This window comes from Zeus faber, assembly GCF_960531495.2.
Source record: "Zeus faber genome assembly, chromosome: 9".
NCBI classification, from domain to species: Eukaryota; Metazoa; Chordata; class Actinopteri; order Zeiformes; family Zeidae; genus Zeus; species Zeus faber.
In genome coordinates, this window is record NC_137197.1 from 18,252,001 (window position 1) to 18,268,630 (window position 16,630).

The 16,630-nt window shown below is 46.6% G+C and overlaps 2 protein-coding genes across 2 annotated transcripts; both read right to left on the reverse strand.

The window, feature by feature from the left end:
- Positions 1-269: 269 nt before the first annotated feature.
- On the reverse strand, positions 270-16,630 carry otol1b (otolin 1b; the record flags this gene model as incomplete). The annotated part of the gene is made up of 5 exons (XM_080007224.1): positions 16,568-16,630; positions 1,689-2,104; positions 1,494-1,583; positions 1,267-1,338; positions 270-1,168 (listed from the first exon to the last, which is right to left on the reverse strand). The coding sequence occupies exons 2-5, from the start codon at positions 2,089-2,091 to the stop codon at positions 270-272; spliced, it is 1,464 nt and encodes a 487-aa protein (XP_079863350.1). The 5' UTR covers positions 2,092-2,104; positions 16,568-16,630.
- Positions 10,903-11,145, reverse strand: sptssb (serine palmitoyltransferase, small subunit B; the record flags this gene model as incomplete). Its single annotated transcript, XM_080006280.1, has 1 exon — positions 10,903-11,145. The coding sequence occupies one exon, from the start codon at positions 11,143-11,145 to the stop codon at positions 10,903-10,905; it is 243 nt and encodes an 80-aa protein (XP_079862406.1).

The following is a 16,630-nucleotide window of genomic DNA, read 5'->3' on the forward strand; positions in this document are numbered from 1 at the left end:
AAGCATCGGGTTATGTAGTGCGATGGTGTTTCAAAGAAGCAGTCAAATAGTTGAGATTGCAGCCATAAATACCTCACGTTGGGATAATGTTTGTTGTAATTGCAACATAATCAGTCCTGAAATGCTAGGAAATGTTGCAGAGCGGTGTAGTACTGTAGCACTGTACTGCGGGGAAGTAAAAGAGTCCTTGTGTCTGAGTGTAGTTGTGTGTCCATAAGCTGGCCTCGTCCTCGATGCGGCCAAGAGAGGGGAAGGGAGCGCCGGAGCGATCACGCGGCGTCTGAGTAGAGCAGGAATCCCGAAAAGATGCTGTCGTCCTCACTGCTGGCGTACGCTCCGTTCCAGTCCCTCAGCGTTTCCAGCCACACCTGGTCGCCCGCCGCCAGCCGCAGGAGCAACAGCGTCGACGCCTGGTCGATATCCTGACCGTACAGCGAGTCCCGCGTCCTTACGCGCCGCGACCCGTTCACCACCAGGGCGGCGCGCAGAGGCCGGTTTCGCACCGTGATGTGGTAGGAGAAGACGTAAACCCCGGCGTGGACGCACGTGAAGCTGTGGGAAGAGGCATTGTAGTGGCTCTCGTCGTTGTAGAACACCTTGTCGAAGCGGATTGGGAAGCCGGAAGGGGGGAAGGATTTGCTTGGAGAGATGCCCACGCTGAAGCCCGAGCGTTTCTGGGCGACCCCTGACCCCTTGGCTCCCTTGATCCCCCGGGGGCCTCGCTCCCCTCGCATTCCAGGGTAACCTCTGTCCCCCTTTGGACCAAACATCCCTCTCATCCCCTGGGGTCCCTGTGCTCCTCGCACCCCTGGTTCCCCGTGTGGTCCAGGAGGGCCGGGGTCCCCCCGGACGCCCGGCGAACCTGGAGGACCGTACTTGCCGTTGATTCCGGGAAGCCCCATCCCCCCGGGAATGCCAGGCATCCCAGGCTCCCCTCGGTCACCTTTCTGCCCCCTGTCTCCAAAAGAGCCACACTCCCCCTTATCCCCTTTGTCTCCCCTTTGACCTTGTTCCCCAGCGAGTCCTGGAGGTCCAGTTGGCCCTTCTTTTCCTGCCTCTCCCCTGTCACCCGCAGTCCCATTCTGGCCATGCTGCCCTTTCTCTCCAGCATTTCCCTTGGTCCCCTGCAATCCTACTCCCCCTTTCTCACCTTTGGAACCAATTTCACCTGTAGGGAGTGGGACTCGTCAGGGTCAGGACAGCTTAAGTCTCGTAAAGGTTAGGAAGGACAAGCAATCACACGAGTAAACGACTATGTCGGTGTACCTTTTTCTCCTGGTTTCCCAGGAATACCTGGTGCCCCAGCCATCCCATTGTTTCCATGACCACCTCTGTCACCTAAGAAAATGCAGAACAAAACATCAATTTCAATGAATCAATTTCACTTTTCACCTCTTACATGGAGCCCTGGCTATGCAGTGCAGTACGTATTCAACAGATAAATGCTCATTCCTGGTCGTTGTTAAAGGTGTATTTAGTCATATTGTATTTACCCCTGTCTCCTTTTGACCCCATAGAGCCTTTCAAACCCTGTGGCCCAGGTATTCCACCGGGCCCAGGCTCGCCTTTGTCACCTGGAGCACCTGATATACAAGAAATGTTTTTTTTTATATAAAGCCAATAAATACTTTATGTATAAATACATTTAAACTCTTTTGCGTGGCATTCAATCAGAAATAAGTGTATACCTGCTAGGCCTCTTTCTCCCTTTGGCCCTCTGGGGCCTCTCTCGGGAGGGCAGCACTCGCAGAAGTTGAAGTAGCACTCGTTGTAATCCAAGGTGTAGTTCTCAGGGCCAGCACCAGGGGCCCCGGTGCTGTCTGCGTAGTACTCTGGGAACACATCGCTGGGGTAGGTGGTCTTCTCCGTGGTCACCATAGGGTAGGGCTCCACCGGACGTGTGCTCTCCACCACCTTCATGGTCTTGGGCACGCTGGTGGTCACGGGGCCGTGCGTGGTGACCTGGGAGACGGGCTTCTTGGTGTACAGGTATTTGGGCTTCTGCGTGGTCTTTGCTTCACAGTGGGGAGCCGCCGTGAACGCCACCACAAGCAGCGCATAAAGGGTCGAGTGACAGAAGGTGATCCTCATTGTTGACAGGGATCTGTAGGGAAATGGGTTTGACACCTCAAATGAGTTTAGACACCAGATATTGTCACTGGTCATGCATGGTCGTCTCAATTCCATATCCATACACTTCCAACCCTAACCCATATATATACACACACACATATACATATATATTTGTACGTTGTCTCTTAATTATTGAACAATCATGAACTTATGACCTTCTTATTTGCTTTCCCCCCCTCTGAAATAAAACAGGAAGTCTCAACTGTGCATTTTACCTTCGAACCAGGTACACCAGTCTTCACTCCGAATGAGATTGGTGAGATTGAACACTGACCTTTTTAAGCAGGATGCATCATGTCATTATCTTACCGATAACACTTACCCTGTTGCCCGCAAAGTAGTCCTTTCATAGAAGTGGCTTGGAGGGAGAGCAGCCAGTGCTCCAGGTCTCTCTGATATCCCTGTCGGGCTTGGATAAAACACGTCCCCACCAATAAGGGTGTTTGGTGAAGGCATGGGGGGAGGTCTGAAACCCAACGACATGCTAATCTATGGCAAACCGGAGCCGACCCAAGCAGAACCAATGTGCCGTGGCCCATTCTCTGTAACCCTCTTGTGTAGAAAGGTGCTTTTGTGACACGGGATACAGCGCCAGCCAGAAACGGTCCCCCAATGTGGGCCGAATTAGGAGCAAAGGCTGTGGGGCAGCGGGTCACCTGATATGGGAGGCATTCCTCCAACATCCACCCTACAACCCCGCTACCCTGCTCTTATGGTTGGAGCGGAGCCGAGTTAAGAGGGTTCTCTGAGAGGACCAGGCACCGCAACGACCCTTTCTCTACCGTAATAGTGAACAACATTGTTACCCCGTCCAAAGCTACAAGTGGAGAGACACAGATTTTTCTTTTTTTTCTCAAGCAATTTTGAAGGGTTATTATTACAATGCTCGGGGTTTGGATTGCACAATGTTGATTTTGAGGTTGTCTATAATCGCACCGGGGCAAATTTCTGGCGCACTAACTCGACGCTGCAGTGAAAGCAGCTCATTAAGAGGTAGACCTGCAAACGAGATCACTGCACAAGGAACTCTATCAGTACAATCTTCTTGGGGAACATCCAGGAGAGAGCTTTCTCCTAAAGAGCGCTGATAATCTCCTCACTCAACAGTTCAGTAAACCTGAGCTTTCGTCCAAGGCGAAAAAAAGCTTATCGCTCGTATCTCCACCGCAGTCGAAAAATGGCCGCTCGGTCGCCGTGGCCGACTTTCCGCGCGCGGCCCCCAAAACGACAGCGTCTTAAATCGCGTTTGTTACCTATAAATTATAACCGCGTGGAGGGCGCGGAGGTTATTCCCCCATGTTTTGAAATACAAGCGACTATCTGCCACGCCGGTCGGAGCAGTAACTGGTCAATGAGAATGTTTGAGCTCCGCCACACTAGAGGACATGGCTGAGTTGTCAAAGACCTCTGGCCCGCAGAGAGATCTATGACCAGCTTTGAATGGGCGAGGAGAGAAATGAAAGAGGGAAACAGAGAGAGGTGAAAGTAGGAAAGGAGGCAGGGGAGAGAGTGCTGGTCCTGTACCCAATAAGGGAGGGTTGGCAGGGCGAGTATATCCTCTTCCAGCGTAATGTTACTTGTATGACGGTGCATTCTGGAATATTTGGACTTTCATTATTTCATCCATCTTTATTGCGCCTTTGCCTCAAAGTTGACAATTGCAATTAAAAATTTGGCAAGGCGAGGAAGGACAATGAATCAACGCTAAATAGTAAAAAAAAGAAAATAAAAAACTAAACAAAACAGCCCCCTTTTCCTCTCTATTTTGGCGTACTTTCCTCTCACAAGGTTCCTCTACCTCCACCGCTCCTCCCTCTCTTCCCACCAGCTCGGGTGAAGTGTCCCTGACTGAGTGTACATGCAGCCCAAACACAGATGGTGAGTGTGATACGGCCGCGGGGTCCTGGGAGACCCCCGGGGCGTTCCTCGGGGGGGGGCTCTCCGTGCCCGACCTCGACCCGGCCGTCTCACAGCCCAATTCAGACCACACAACAAGAGCGCCGGTCAGTTTACAGAGCGGCCTTGGTCACAGAGGACCCCGACACACTGGAACCGGCCCCGGCCTCGGTGTTCACCTCCAGCTACACGGCAGGGGATAAGGAGAGCACGGAAGGAGGAGGAAACTTACTCCACAGGTGCACTGGAGCAAAGAGGAGAGCAAGGATTGTTCGGATGGATGGATGGATGGATGGATGGATGGATAGGTGGAGGCCTATTCCTTTACATTAACCCAACCCACGTAAAGAAGATCATGAAGTAAAAAAAATGATAGAATGAAGAGAAGGCTTCCATCCTCTCGGTGTGATTATTCCCTGTTTCACTGACGAGGCCGTGGGATGCTTCTTGTTGCTGTGGACTCTTTATCAAAGCAAATCCAGGAACCCCCTGACTTAGCGGCTGCTGACTGTGGCTGCATCGAGTACGACCCTCAGACACAATGCAAAACACTTCCGGCTCAAGTCTCTCACCTCTCTCATTGTGGCTTCAGTTCTGGTTGAAAGAACTACCTGTAGGCGCCAGTTTTTGATTCCAGGTGTGTATTGGTCACCCGCGGTTGACTTGGTCCAGTATATAGTTTTTTTTCAAGCTTAACTAAGATGAAGGCAAAAGTTAGATAAGGGTCTACAGGGTTTGTTAAAAGTACTGTTACAGTGACAGGTACGAGATCCATCGCATGAAAAGGGTCTAAAAAATGTAGACAGGATTCATGGATGCACCTTTATTCAGTTCCCTCGTCACTGCACCCGAGCGTCCTACCTGCACCTCATTGTACTCTGAGGTACACCCCTCCCCAACTGTCGACCCAGTTTAAGCCCCAAAACATCCAACTCATAGAAACACATCATGTATTCGGGCATTATGAATGATGTCCCTTTGTGCTGGTCTCACATGCATTCCCCTCCCCTCCGCTGAATTTGATGCCCCTCTTCACCCTCCGTTACACAGTGACTAGGATTAACTTTCCTAACAGGCATCTCCGTGATCCTGAAAAGATAAAGACAGATTTCCTGTCTTCTGGGTTCTTATAGCAAACTTTGGAGAAATGACACTAGATTATCAACGCTCGTCAGAACACCAATCTCTCTAAGATGCTAAACTCTGAAAACATGTCCTATTAGTAAATTTATCTCACAGCGACACCACTAATGCAGGTGAGAGCAGGTGCAACGCGGTGGGTCGTGCTGTGACCTCATTGCTCTAATGACGTGGGTTCGATTTCCATTTCCCACCTCCAAAACCAAAGCTGTAAATTGCAAGAAAGTGTGGGATAAATGTTTTTTTTTTTTTTTTTTTTTCACGCCTCGCTCCTCCTGGGTGAAGGGAGTGGCCAAAATCTCGGGGAACTTCTCATGCCAACCACTAGGGGGCAGTGGTATGTTAAAAAACAACAACAACAACAAGCCTAAATCAAAACTTCCTTCAGTCAGTATGCATGTAAAAATGTAATGTGTGCATGTGTAATAAAATATATTTATTACACATGCACAGACACATATTTGGTCAAACATATCAAAAGTGGGCGCGTCAGGGAAATAGACTTGGATCGTGCCAAACTATCGCTAATCCTTAACCTCTTACGAAAATCAACACTGCACATGTTTGGGTTTGGCTCCAGCTTTCGTTTCATACCTTGCTGGACTTTATCAGATGGGCCACTCCTGTGCTGATATTGATAGATTAATGACAGATATATTTCCTGAAGCGTGAAACACATGACTACCTGCTTTGTCCTCGACGAACAATGATACCATAAAACGTTTCCCCCCCAGACGGATTAGTATTAAAACAGTGATCCCATGATCGTTGAACCGCGAGAATGGGGAAAATGTTGCTCGGTCTATTGTGCAAGAAGGAGTGAGTAACAATGTATTCTCCGTGGAGGTGATGGGGTGAGACGTGCCCCGTGGCACGTGACGTTACAACGAAACGGTACGATCATGTTTGCTTAAGGTGTCAAAGACAATATCAAAAGTCCTTCGGCCTCAGGGTCTCCTCCGAAAAAAAAAAAAGACTTTGTTGCACGCGTGACCAAAGCACGGGGGAAACGCAGAGACAGCTCCGGACCGACAGAGACACATCACGTGCACGAACTAACTTTATTTTTGGCTTTTTGTCGGGAAGAAAATGTCACAAAAGATCTGCACCTCTCACACAATTTCTAGCCATGATTAAACCCTAAAGTATAAATGGCGTTGTCAATTAGCATAAGGTTGAACACACACACACACACACACACACACACACACACACACACACACACACACACACACACACACACACACACACACACACACACACACACACACACACACACACACACACACACACACATTAAGTAAAGTACTGGTACAGACATGAATAAAGGGTTTTGGCAATCTTATTTTTGGACCGGACCAAAAATTGATATGGAATATTCTCATGGACCAATAAGAATAATAATGAAGTTGACCTGTCGCTGCCTCTAGGTATGTTTGCATGTATTCATGTGCGTGTGAGTGTTTTCGCATTATCCAAATATATCCCTATATATACGTCTGGATCTGTACGTCCGCCTCATGACATCATGGCTCGGACAAGGACGATATTGCACAATATCACACGTGAACCTGGGCCATGATGCTATTTGCAAACATGGAGGAACAATAGTCTTTGCTCATTACCATGGACACAGCCTTGGTAGCAGCACACACCTCTAGACACCTGCGACAGAACAACATGGTTAGAATCCTCACGGCGGTTAGTCAGAACAACATCACAACCCTCTCGGCTTGAGATTCACCGGGTTCCGTACAAACGTGTGATGTCATAGTGTGAATTTGCTGCCTAAAAGCTCCTGGAGAGAAATGAAATTGTTAAGATTTAAAATATATATGCTTTATTTTTCTTTTATTGTGAGTTGTCTTCCACACAACAGTCTGTGTCACTCACATGAAAGTGAAACTAGAATATTATTAATATTATTAGTATGCAGTGTCTAATTCCAAAACTTTTTTTTTTAAATCAAAACATCAGACACATAAACAAGTGTAAATATAAATATTGAAAATAAATCCTTTGGAGCATGTATGGCACATTTTGGGCTTTTTGAAAATACACTGTAAAAAACCTTTTGGAGGATCTTTTTACAGTGGACTCCAAAAAAATCTCAGAGCTGTCAGGAACTTTTCTTTCTCTCTCTCTCTTTCTATGTCTTTCTATTTCTATGTCTATGTCTGTCTGTGTCGATCACCCACAGGGAAGCCAGGTAGGAAAAACGTTTTACAGTGCATTAAAAAAAAAAAGCCAAAAACCTGTTTTCTACTTCTTCCAAATGTGACATACATGACCTCAAATCATTTATTTTCATTATTTATATTGAAAATGGCTGTTTTGATTGTATTGAATATTTCAAATAATTGTTTATAATAATGCTTTACTTATATGATTGGCAATACATTGGCATCAAATTTCTATATTGTCTGGGATTTTATCATGATATTGTGAAATGTCATTTGATGAACTTCATAGACTGTTCTAATGAATGCTTCAACATTTATAATATATCAAATTTAAAAAATGATATATTCAAAATATCTATCATTTCCACTAATGACTGCTTCTCAAAAATTGATTGTGTGTGAAAACCCCAACCCTTCAAACTCCACCATGGACACTCGGGAGGATCTCTTTCCCCTTTACCTTCCAACTTATTTTCCTGTTTAAAAGAATAAAAATAAAAACTCTAACTCTCCTCTACTAGTGCCGCTTGTCCCTAGAGAAGGTTGAGCCGTGACTGTGACGTATGGTTGGTTTAATACTGGGACTAAATGTACTTATCGTAAGTTGCTTTGGACAAAAGCCTCCGATCAACGACATCATGTCATGTACTGTGACGTAGACATCCCCAAAACAGCCTCGATTGATCGAAATTGAGGTATTCTACCAACTTTTTTTTCCCCGTTTCAAACAAAGTATCAATGATCCCATTGTGTGTGTGTGTGTTTTCCGGCGTCGTATGGCTTTTTGTTTTTGGTTTACACCGGAGCGTTGCTATGGGTTTGCCAGCACCCTGGTGAGAAAACAACAGCACATCCAGATCTGCGACAAACAGAAACAACGGCTCCGTCTCAAACATGGAAGTCGGTGGAAAGTTGTGTTTACACCTCGCTTTCAAGCCGATAACCTCTGACCTCCTGCGTTCCTGAGAATCCAGATAACACGGGAAGTGTAAACAGAGGGGAAAAAATGAAGAAAAAAAAGAAAAAGCGAACCTGACCCGGCAACGGGCGAGGTCAAAGCGTTCTTCTCCTGTTCTTCACACCAAAGTAGAAAAAACCTCGGCGGGAAGGTAGAAGGAGTACGAGTCGAGGGGAGGATTCTTTTTTGGCCGAATTTTACCTGTGGAGGCCAAAACTCGGCGGGTGTCGTGTTCCAACGTTCTGGAGGAGCACACATGGTGGCGTCCAGTTACAAGGCATCAAAAAAAAAAAAAAGTGGTAACTCGCCAGGAACCCAAAAAGATAATCCCGTTTTGTTTCCTCGATTCCTTTAAAGATTAAAAATAGGAGAAACCCCCCACCCCGATCACGCTGTTGTCATCTAGAGTTTCATGCTTTCCGCTTAAGTTTGCCAACTTAAGCGGAGACAAACCCGTTGGTTTGCTATTGGAGTAGGCATTTTCATCTCCTTTGACTCTGCGCGGGTTCAAGTTTCTCGGCGCTGATCTCAGCGGCTGAAGGACCGAACGTCTCCTCGCGACCGGCTGCCGCGCTGGAGGAACAATAGCAGCCTCCAGATGAAAGGAAGCGTCCTGGGCGTGGGCATTCACCCCATGGGCACCCACCCCGTGGGCATCCACCCCGTGGGCATCCACCCTGTGGGCACCGTCCAAATGCAGAACCACCCAGATTGCTCTGCCGCTCTTTATTACCGAGAGAGTTCCCCTGACTCTTTTTATATACATATATTTATACACACACACAGTATGTTCTGTTGAACGTTGAAATTCATTTGTGAGGTTTCTCTGACCACATCGAAAACAAAAACTAAAGACACACGTTCTCACCGACGTGGACTCAAATAAAATCGAACACAGCGAAAACGACCGATGATTCCTTTTTGGACGTCTTTATTCCCCCGAATACGTGAGTGATGCGCTGTCATATGTAAATAAAACATACATATCTCGACAACAAAATGCGCGGAAGACGTGTGTCTTAAACCGTCTTGGTACTGACAGAAAATGCAGGAGGCGTATATCACGAAAATCAAATGATACAAAATACAAAATGTGATATGGATGTAAAAGCACTTTTGAGTGGAGCGTGCGGAAAAAAAACCAAAAACCCAAAAGGGCACATTTTGCATTGCTACGGCCACAGAAAAATCTGAATACGAACAACGAAAAACAAATTTAGGCATTTGACATTGTAACCAGCCAAGCTTTACCACCATGTATAAACATTGAACTCCGTATAATTTAACGATACATGACACTTCAAATACAAGTGGTGTTCAACAAGCCCTTCCCCCCGAGGACCAAAGATTTCCTTCCAAAATCGATTGTCTCGGATTTCATTCGCTTGGGCTCATTCTCTCCAGTTCAGCCGCTCAAAGCCTCCAGCTTCTCATCGTTGTGAAGCGACCAAATTGGTGATTTCCGATGTTGATCCAGGACAGATTTAAACCGTGAGCTCGGAGTTCAGTCATCAAGCCAAGCAGCGGCATCAAGGAGGCCAGCTCGGATTATAACGTCGCGTTGGGTCAATATTTGCTCGCGCAGAGAGAGAGAGCGCCGAGCGCGGCTTCCTGACGTGCCCACAGTTAAAACACAGCGGAGATAAGCAGAGACGCAGGTACCATCACAGGTTTTACTCCCGACATCGACCAGAAAAACGATTCCAGCGACGTTTGCTGTGGCACTTTCAGACCGGCGTGGGAGGGACTTTTCTTCTAGAACCTCTCTTCATGGGTTGGGCACGTGATAAAAAAAAGGTTTGGGCTCATGATTGCTTAACAGCGTGTGCAATAAATATATAATAACAATGCAATTAGGAAACCTTGCCCGTAAGTAAATTCAGCGAAGCAAAGTCATTTAAGAGAAAGGTGATGGCGGTTCTTATTCCAGACCATAATGTTAAGTGCATGGCATTATGTGGGGATCGGTTTTGTCCTCCTCTTAATAAGAAAGTCATCAACAAAATGGCAAATTGCATTACCTGCAGGCAGACGGTTGTACTGACATTTAGAACATATATAAACATATGTATGGAAGATCGGTGGAGGAAAATATGTAAAGTACATGCAGTGAGACGAACATGCAAATGTGTTCTACAAATCTACTATTTGGTTCCCATCGTGCGACACATATAAGTACGCATTCACACAGGCGACCCCGGGGACACGTCACGCGGGACAGCGACATTTGAAGAGGCGTTTCACAGTGAAAGGGCGATGTAAGAGCGGTGGTGTGTGTGTGGTGGCGCGGGGCGGGGCCGGACAAGGGAGGTAAAGGACACGTGAGGCTCTGACTTTGCGGAACATTCGACAGCATCTCGTGCTTCCGTCCAAGGTGAGAGGTGAGAGGTGAGAGGTGAGAGGGTGGACACGGTGTCGTGAAGGAGCGGTGGGAGTCGAGGTGGTGCAGGAGTAAAGAAATAGCCGGCAGCCCAGTTTCAGGGGTTGTTCTGTAACTTCACTCTGTTGGAGCCCCTCTTTCCATATTTCCATCCATCCATCCATCCATCCATCCTTACATCCATCCTTCCTCCCATCCATCCTTCCATCCATCTAGTTCATGAGTGTCATGGCGCTCTCAGGCTGGCCACCAAAGACACCAAAGAAGAACTCTAGCGCGAGGCGCACGTGGATGGGCACAAAGATGTAGGAGGTGTAGATCACCATGGCGACGGCAGAGAAGAGGACAGAATTGAAGATGGACTTCTCCCAGGGCTCCAGGACATAGATGCCAGTGATGAGCAGGTACTGGTAGTACAGCCAGGCCACGTACTCCCTCAAGTTCTTAAAGTTCATCCTGTAGGCTGGAAGGAAGGGGGGGTAGGACAGAAAGATGGCAGGATGGAAAGACAGTGGTGGAAGAATGGTGAGAGTAAGGGGAGGAGAGAGAGAAATGAAAATGAGTGGTTATGAGGAGAAACGCACGACAGTGAGAAATATTATGTCAAAACGGGGGGGTCCATGTCGTGGGAATATGATGGAAACGCACCACAAGGACATTCAAACACACAAAATGAAAACCACAGAATCTCTAATGGGAAAATAACACGTGTGGTTGTTCCAGGTTCAGGAAGAAAAAGCCCTCCCCCGGTATTTTGGGGGAAAACCAACCGGATTTGTCAATTGGCACAAGCCAGGATTACCACCGACGAGGCAGAGCAGGGGGGATCGGCGCCCGGGTGGAGCAAAATCACGGCGGGTGTCTTTCTTTCTTGAACCCGGACTTATCCACATCCACTGAAAAACAACACTTGCTCCTTCTGATGCCAGAGCCGGTGACCTCTTAATAGAGTTAGAAATGAGACACACCCCAAAAGAACGAATCCACCGGAGGTATTGTTGTTATTATCGTCTTGAGAGGCAATCACGGCCACGGCGGAGCGTCAATTTAAACTTGATAAGCAGATACTTAGTGTGCGCTACAACTTTCTTTTGCCATGGAAGATATGTGGGCGGGGGGGGGGGGGGCAAGGAGTCTGACCCCTGCAGAGGATTTAGAGGAAACTTGATGAATCAAATATTACTTAGATTAATCAAATATTTGGGATCATGGCGTATTCTGATTTATCTACCGGAACATACGGTTCAGTATCCCATACACATGCATCCTCTTACTTTGTACAGTCACAGTGGGTCAGTGAGGAGGCAGGTGTGTGCCGCAGGTGCAGGTAAGGTCACATGACAGTCTACCTCCAGAAGCGACTTTTGGAGCAGAGAGAACAGGGCAAGCAGGAGAGTAAGCAGGAGAGTTCAGCTTTATTACAAGCAGATTGTTGTGGCAACAGTGAGCTGTTCTGCACAGCGGTTATGGAGGGTAGCCTAATAATAATAATAATAATAATAAAAATAATAATAATAATAGTGATATTAATAATGATAATCTTTATTTGTACACTGCTAAAGAAATGTGTTGACTCAACTTAAGTCAGTCAAGTCACTTTGTTGCTTTGACTGAGCTTGGTGACGTCAACGCATATTGTCAAGTTGACTACAATGAAATTAGTTGATACAACATGCAGTTTGTTGACTCAACTTCCTGTATCAAATTATTTGGACTCGAAAAGATTAGTTGGAACATCCGAAAAAGATGTTGTGTGAGCTTATTTTTATCAAGTTTTTACTAATGTGAATAAAGTTGGCTCAAAGGTTTTCAACTTTTATTACCGAGTTACCCGACTTTAGGGAATTTGATAAGAGATTTCCAAAACCTACCAGGACGAGCAAACTCATACCTAAAAAAGCTGCTATAAATCTACATGAGAATGAACTGAATCCAACCTAAATATTGAGGCATGAAAAAATAGCTGAAAAGACATATGTCAATCAGGACTTTTATTACAATCTCGAGAACTGTCAACTTCAACCCACCCACACTCGAGAGGTGTTCAGTGTTGCTTTAAAATTAAAATAGTGTTGGCACGTCAAAAAGATCTTCCTTTGGGACACGTAGACAAAAAAAGCCTTCGTGCCATCTCACACATCCTCGCTCTTGCTCAAGGCTGCTAAAAAACTGTAATTACACCGTGTCCCACACGTTAAAAGGAGAGCATCCTTCCTTTGGGGGAAAAAGACAACTCTCTAATTGAGTGACCCGTTCAACACAGTTGAACAGATCAGCCGCAACATTAAAACCACCTGCCTAATATTGTGTAGATCCTCCTTCTGCCGCCAAAGCAGCTGTGACCCGTGGAGGCATGGACTCCACAAGACCTCTGAAGGTGTCCTGTGGTATCTGGCACCAAGACGTTAGCAGCAGATCCTTTAAGTCCTGCAAGTTGTGAGGTGGGGCCCCCATGGATCAGGCTTGTTGGTCCAGCACATCCCACAGATGCTCGATGGGATTGAGATCTTGGGAATTTGGAGGCCAAGTCAACACCTTGAACTCTTCGTCATGTTCCTCAAACCATTCCTAAAGAATTTTTGCAGTGTGGCAGGACGCATTGTCCTGCTGAAAGAGGCCACTGCCATCAGGGAATACGGCTGCCAAGAAGGGGTGTATTTGGTCTACAACAATGTTTATTTAGGTAGGTGGTACTTGTCAAAGTAACACCTACATGAATGACAGGACCCAGGGTTTCCGAGCAGAACATCGCCCAGATCATCACACTGCTTCCATTGGCTTGCTTTCTTCCAATCTGTTCCCCAGGTAAACCATGCACATGCACCGGCCAGAAAATGTGATTCATCAGACCAGGCCACCTTCTTCCATTGCTCCATGGTCCAGTTCTCACACTCAGTGCCCATTGTAGGCGCTTTCGGCGGTGGTCAGCATGGACACACTGACCGGTCTGCAGCTACGCAGCCCCATACGCAGCAAACTGCGAGGCACTGTGTGTTCGAACACCTTTCTTTTCATAGCACCATTAACTTTTTTTCGGCAATTTGTGCTACAGTAGCTCCACTGTGGGATCGAACCAGGCGGGCTAGCCTTCGCTCCCCACGGCCATCAATGAGCCTAAGGCGCCCATGACCCTGTCGCCGGTTCATCGGTTGTCCTTCCTTGGACCACTTTTGGTAGGTACTGACCACTGCATACCGGGAACAGCCCACAAGACCCGCTGTTTTGGAGATGCTCTGACCCAGTCGTCTAGTCATCACAATTTGACCCTTGTCAATGTTGCTCAAATCCTTACCCTTGCCCATTTTTCCAACGCATCAACTTCAAGAATTGACTGTTCGTTCACTTGCTGGCTAATACAGTATATCCCACCCCTTGACAGGTCCCATTGTATCGAAATGATCAATATTATTCACTTCATCTGTCAGTGGTTTTAATGTTGTGGCTGAACGGTGTACATAGAAAGAAAAAATGCATCTCTGAGAAACTTGTTCAAATGTCAGTCACAACATAAAAACATAATTCAAACATTACTCAAATGTCTACTCTGTTCATGGTTGCTCTACTACATAAAACACAGTGTCTCACAGACACATTTCCCCCAAATAGAGCAATAAAGATCAGTCAGAACGTAAACTGGTGTGACCCACAGAAGGGCTATACATTTATTTTTCTCTTACTACACAGTGCAATGGAAAATGGCAAAAAAGGACAACGCTTCCTTTGGGAGGAATGCATCTTCCTCAGCCGTCCCTCTAACTGAGCAATTTAGTCTTCAGGGAGTGGACCCTGCGAGTGCACGGGTCCGACCCAATTCCCATGAACAGGCGCCGAATCACCTCAAAGGTGTATTTCAGGTCCTTTGGATTGTCAAGCTCCAGTGTGTACAGCAGCCCCATCAGGTTTTCACAAAAGCGTTGGGTACATCACCCAGGTGACGCAGGACATTCTTTCCCTTGAGGGGGACATCGTTGTAGGGAGTAGGAAAGGGTTCCTTCACATCTTCAACTACTAAAAGGATTCCAATCACCATTCCCTTGATGGTGTCCTCTTCAGGATCCCTTGGCTGCACTGAAGTGATCCTGTACAAGAAAAAATAATGGTTATCGGCACGAAACACATTTATTAGAAAGTGGAACGCACTTGGCCATGAAACTCAATTGGATGACAACTGATTACATAAAAAATAAAAAAACTTAAGCAAAACTGATAATGTGTTCAGTGAATGAGGGGGGAGGCAAAGGCTTCACCTTTTATTTCACAATAAATTCATTTAACATGTTTTTTTAGGAGACGCACCGATCCACTTTTTTCAGGTCTGATATGTGCTGATACTGATTCCAGCGCTTTTTTTTTCTACGTCGAGTAGAAAAACATTTTTTTCCCCCAAAGCTTTTTTTCTACTCCATGTAGATTATAAACCTTTGACTATAAATCTCACGTCAAAATTTTACTTGTATTTGTTTACAGGCCAGTCTTGTCCGCGACATTGACAAATCGCCCCCGACAAAAGATTTTCACCTGCCGATTATTAGTCGTCAGTTCAAGCCATTAGTCACATGTTTGCGATATTAATTCATTTATTTTAATATATGTTTTTGTGGCTTCGCCAAATTGTTTGAGTTCCAGGGCTGCGAAAGAATGTTATAACTGACATTGTTAACACTGTGCTATATTATAGAAAAATAAAAAAAACCTAATAACCAGCCTTTAAAATATTAATTTCATTTACGAGCCGCCTGTTAATTACATCGGTTAAAATTAATTGGCACTATTATACTTTGATTGAAGTACAAAACCGAAATGCACTGACATAACATCCACTGAATTGAGGCGTACGGAACACAGTTTTCCCGGTGTCGGCGTCCCCCCCCCCCCGACGGGCGCATCTCTCCGGGTCGCGGACCCGTGAAGCCGGCGGCCGTGCGGGATTCCCGGGTTTACAGGCGGGGGTCCGCGACCCGGAGAAATGCGCCGCCCTCAACTGTACACAGAGGGAGGGAGAGGACCAAACAAACTGTTCATATATTTATAACTGACATAACGGGACTGTTCAGTGCGAGAAAGTTTCAGAGCGACGGGGAGAAAACCCAGAGCGTCCCCGTAACCATGGAAACAGCCTCTCTCTCTCTCCCGCCCCTGACAGCGGGTGGAGGAGGCAGAACAAGTTTGTGACGCTGGTGTGATCGTTCCAAAAAGACTCTCTAACGAGGCACATCACGCAGAACTTTAACCGAGCAAGCGATCGATCAAGACAGGCGTCGGTTCTGTTTAAAAGCCGCTGCTACCGACGTGCACAGACGGTCGTACCGTCGATGCTCGTTCGACTGAACTGAAATGTACTTACTTGATAACGAGGGTTTCCAGGGGAATGATGGCGGCCAACTTCTTTCTTTGCAGGTGCCTTTGCAGGGTTGCGCGTGCGCGACACGACGTCATATTGCGGGCGCACGCGAGCGACGTGGGACGCCGAGGCTGTCGCGTCGTCGGAGGTTCGTTGGACGGGTTGTGACGAGTTGACTCAAACTCAAAAGCCTTGGGTTTTTTTTTTTTAATTGTGTAAAGCACATTCCATAGACGACGCCTCACTCAAAATGCTTTACACGAATATGCAATACAACGCTACTAATAAAGCAAGAAGCAAAGAAGCAAAATGCATTTAACAAAAATAAGTAGATCTTATATTATACTGGGAAATAGAAAATGAAAAATGAAACTGCTCCGTTGTAGCCGCAGATAAGTTTGACTGCAGAAGAAAATACCCCAACTTGAGCAAAGTTTGATTGAGATATCGGAACTACATTTGAATGACAGAAACCACCGGGACATGATGGGATGCATACAGCGTGTTCCTGTGTTTTATAGCCCTTCTCCACTCACCTCAGCGGCTTGGATCCCCGGCTGGGTGAGCGTGTGCGGATCTCTCGGGACGCGCCGTGGACA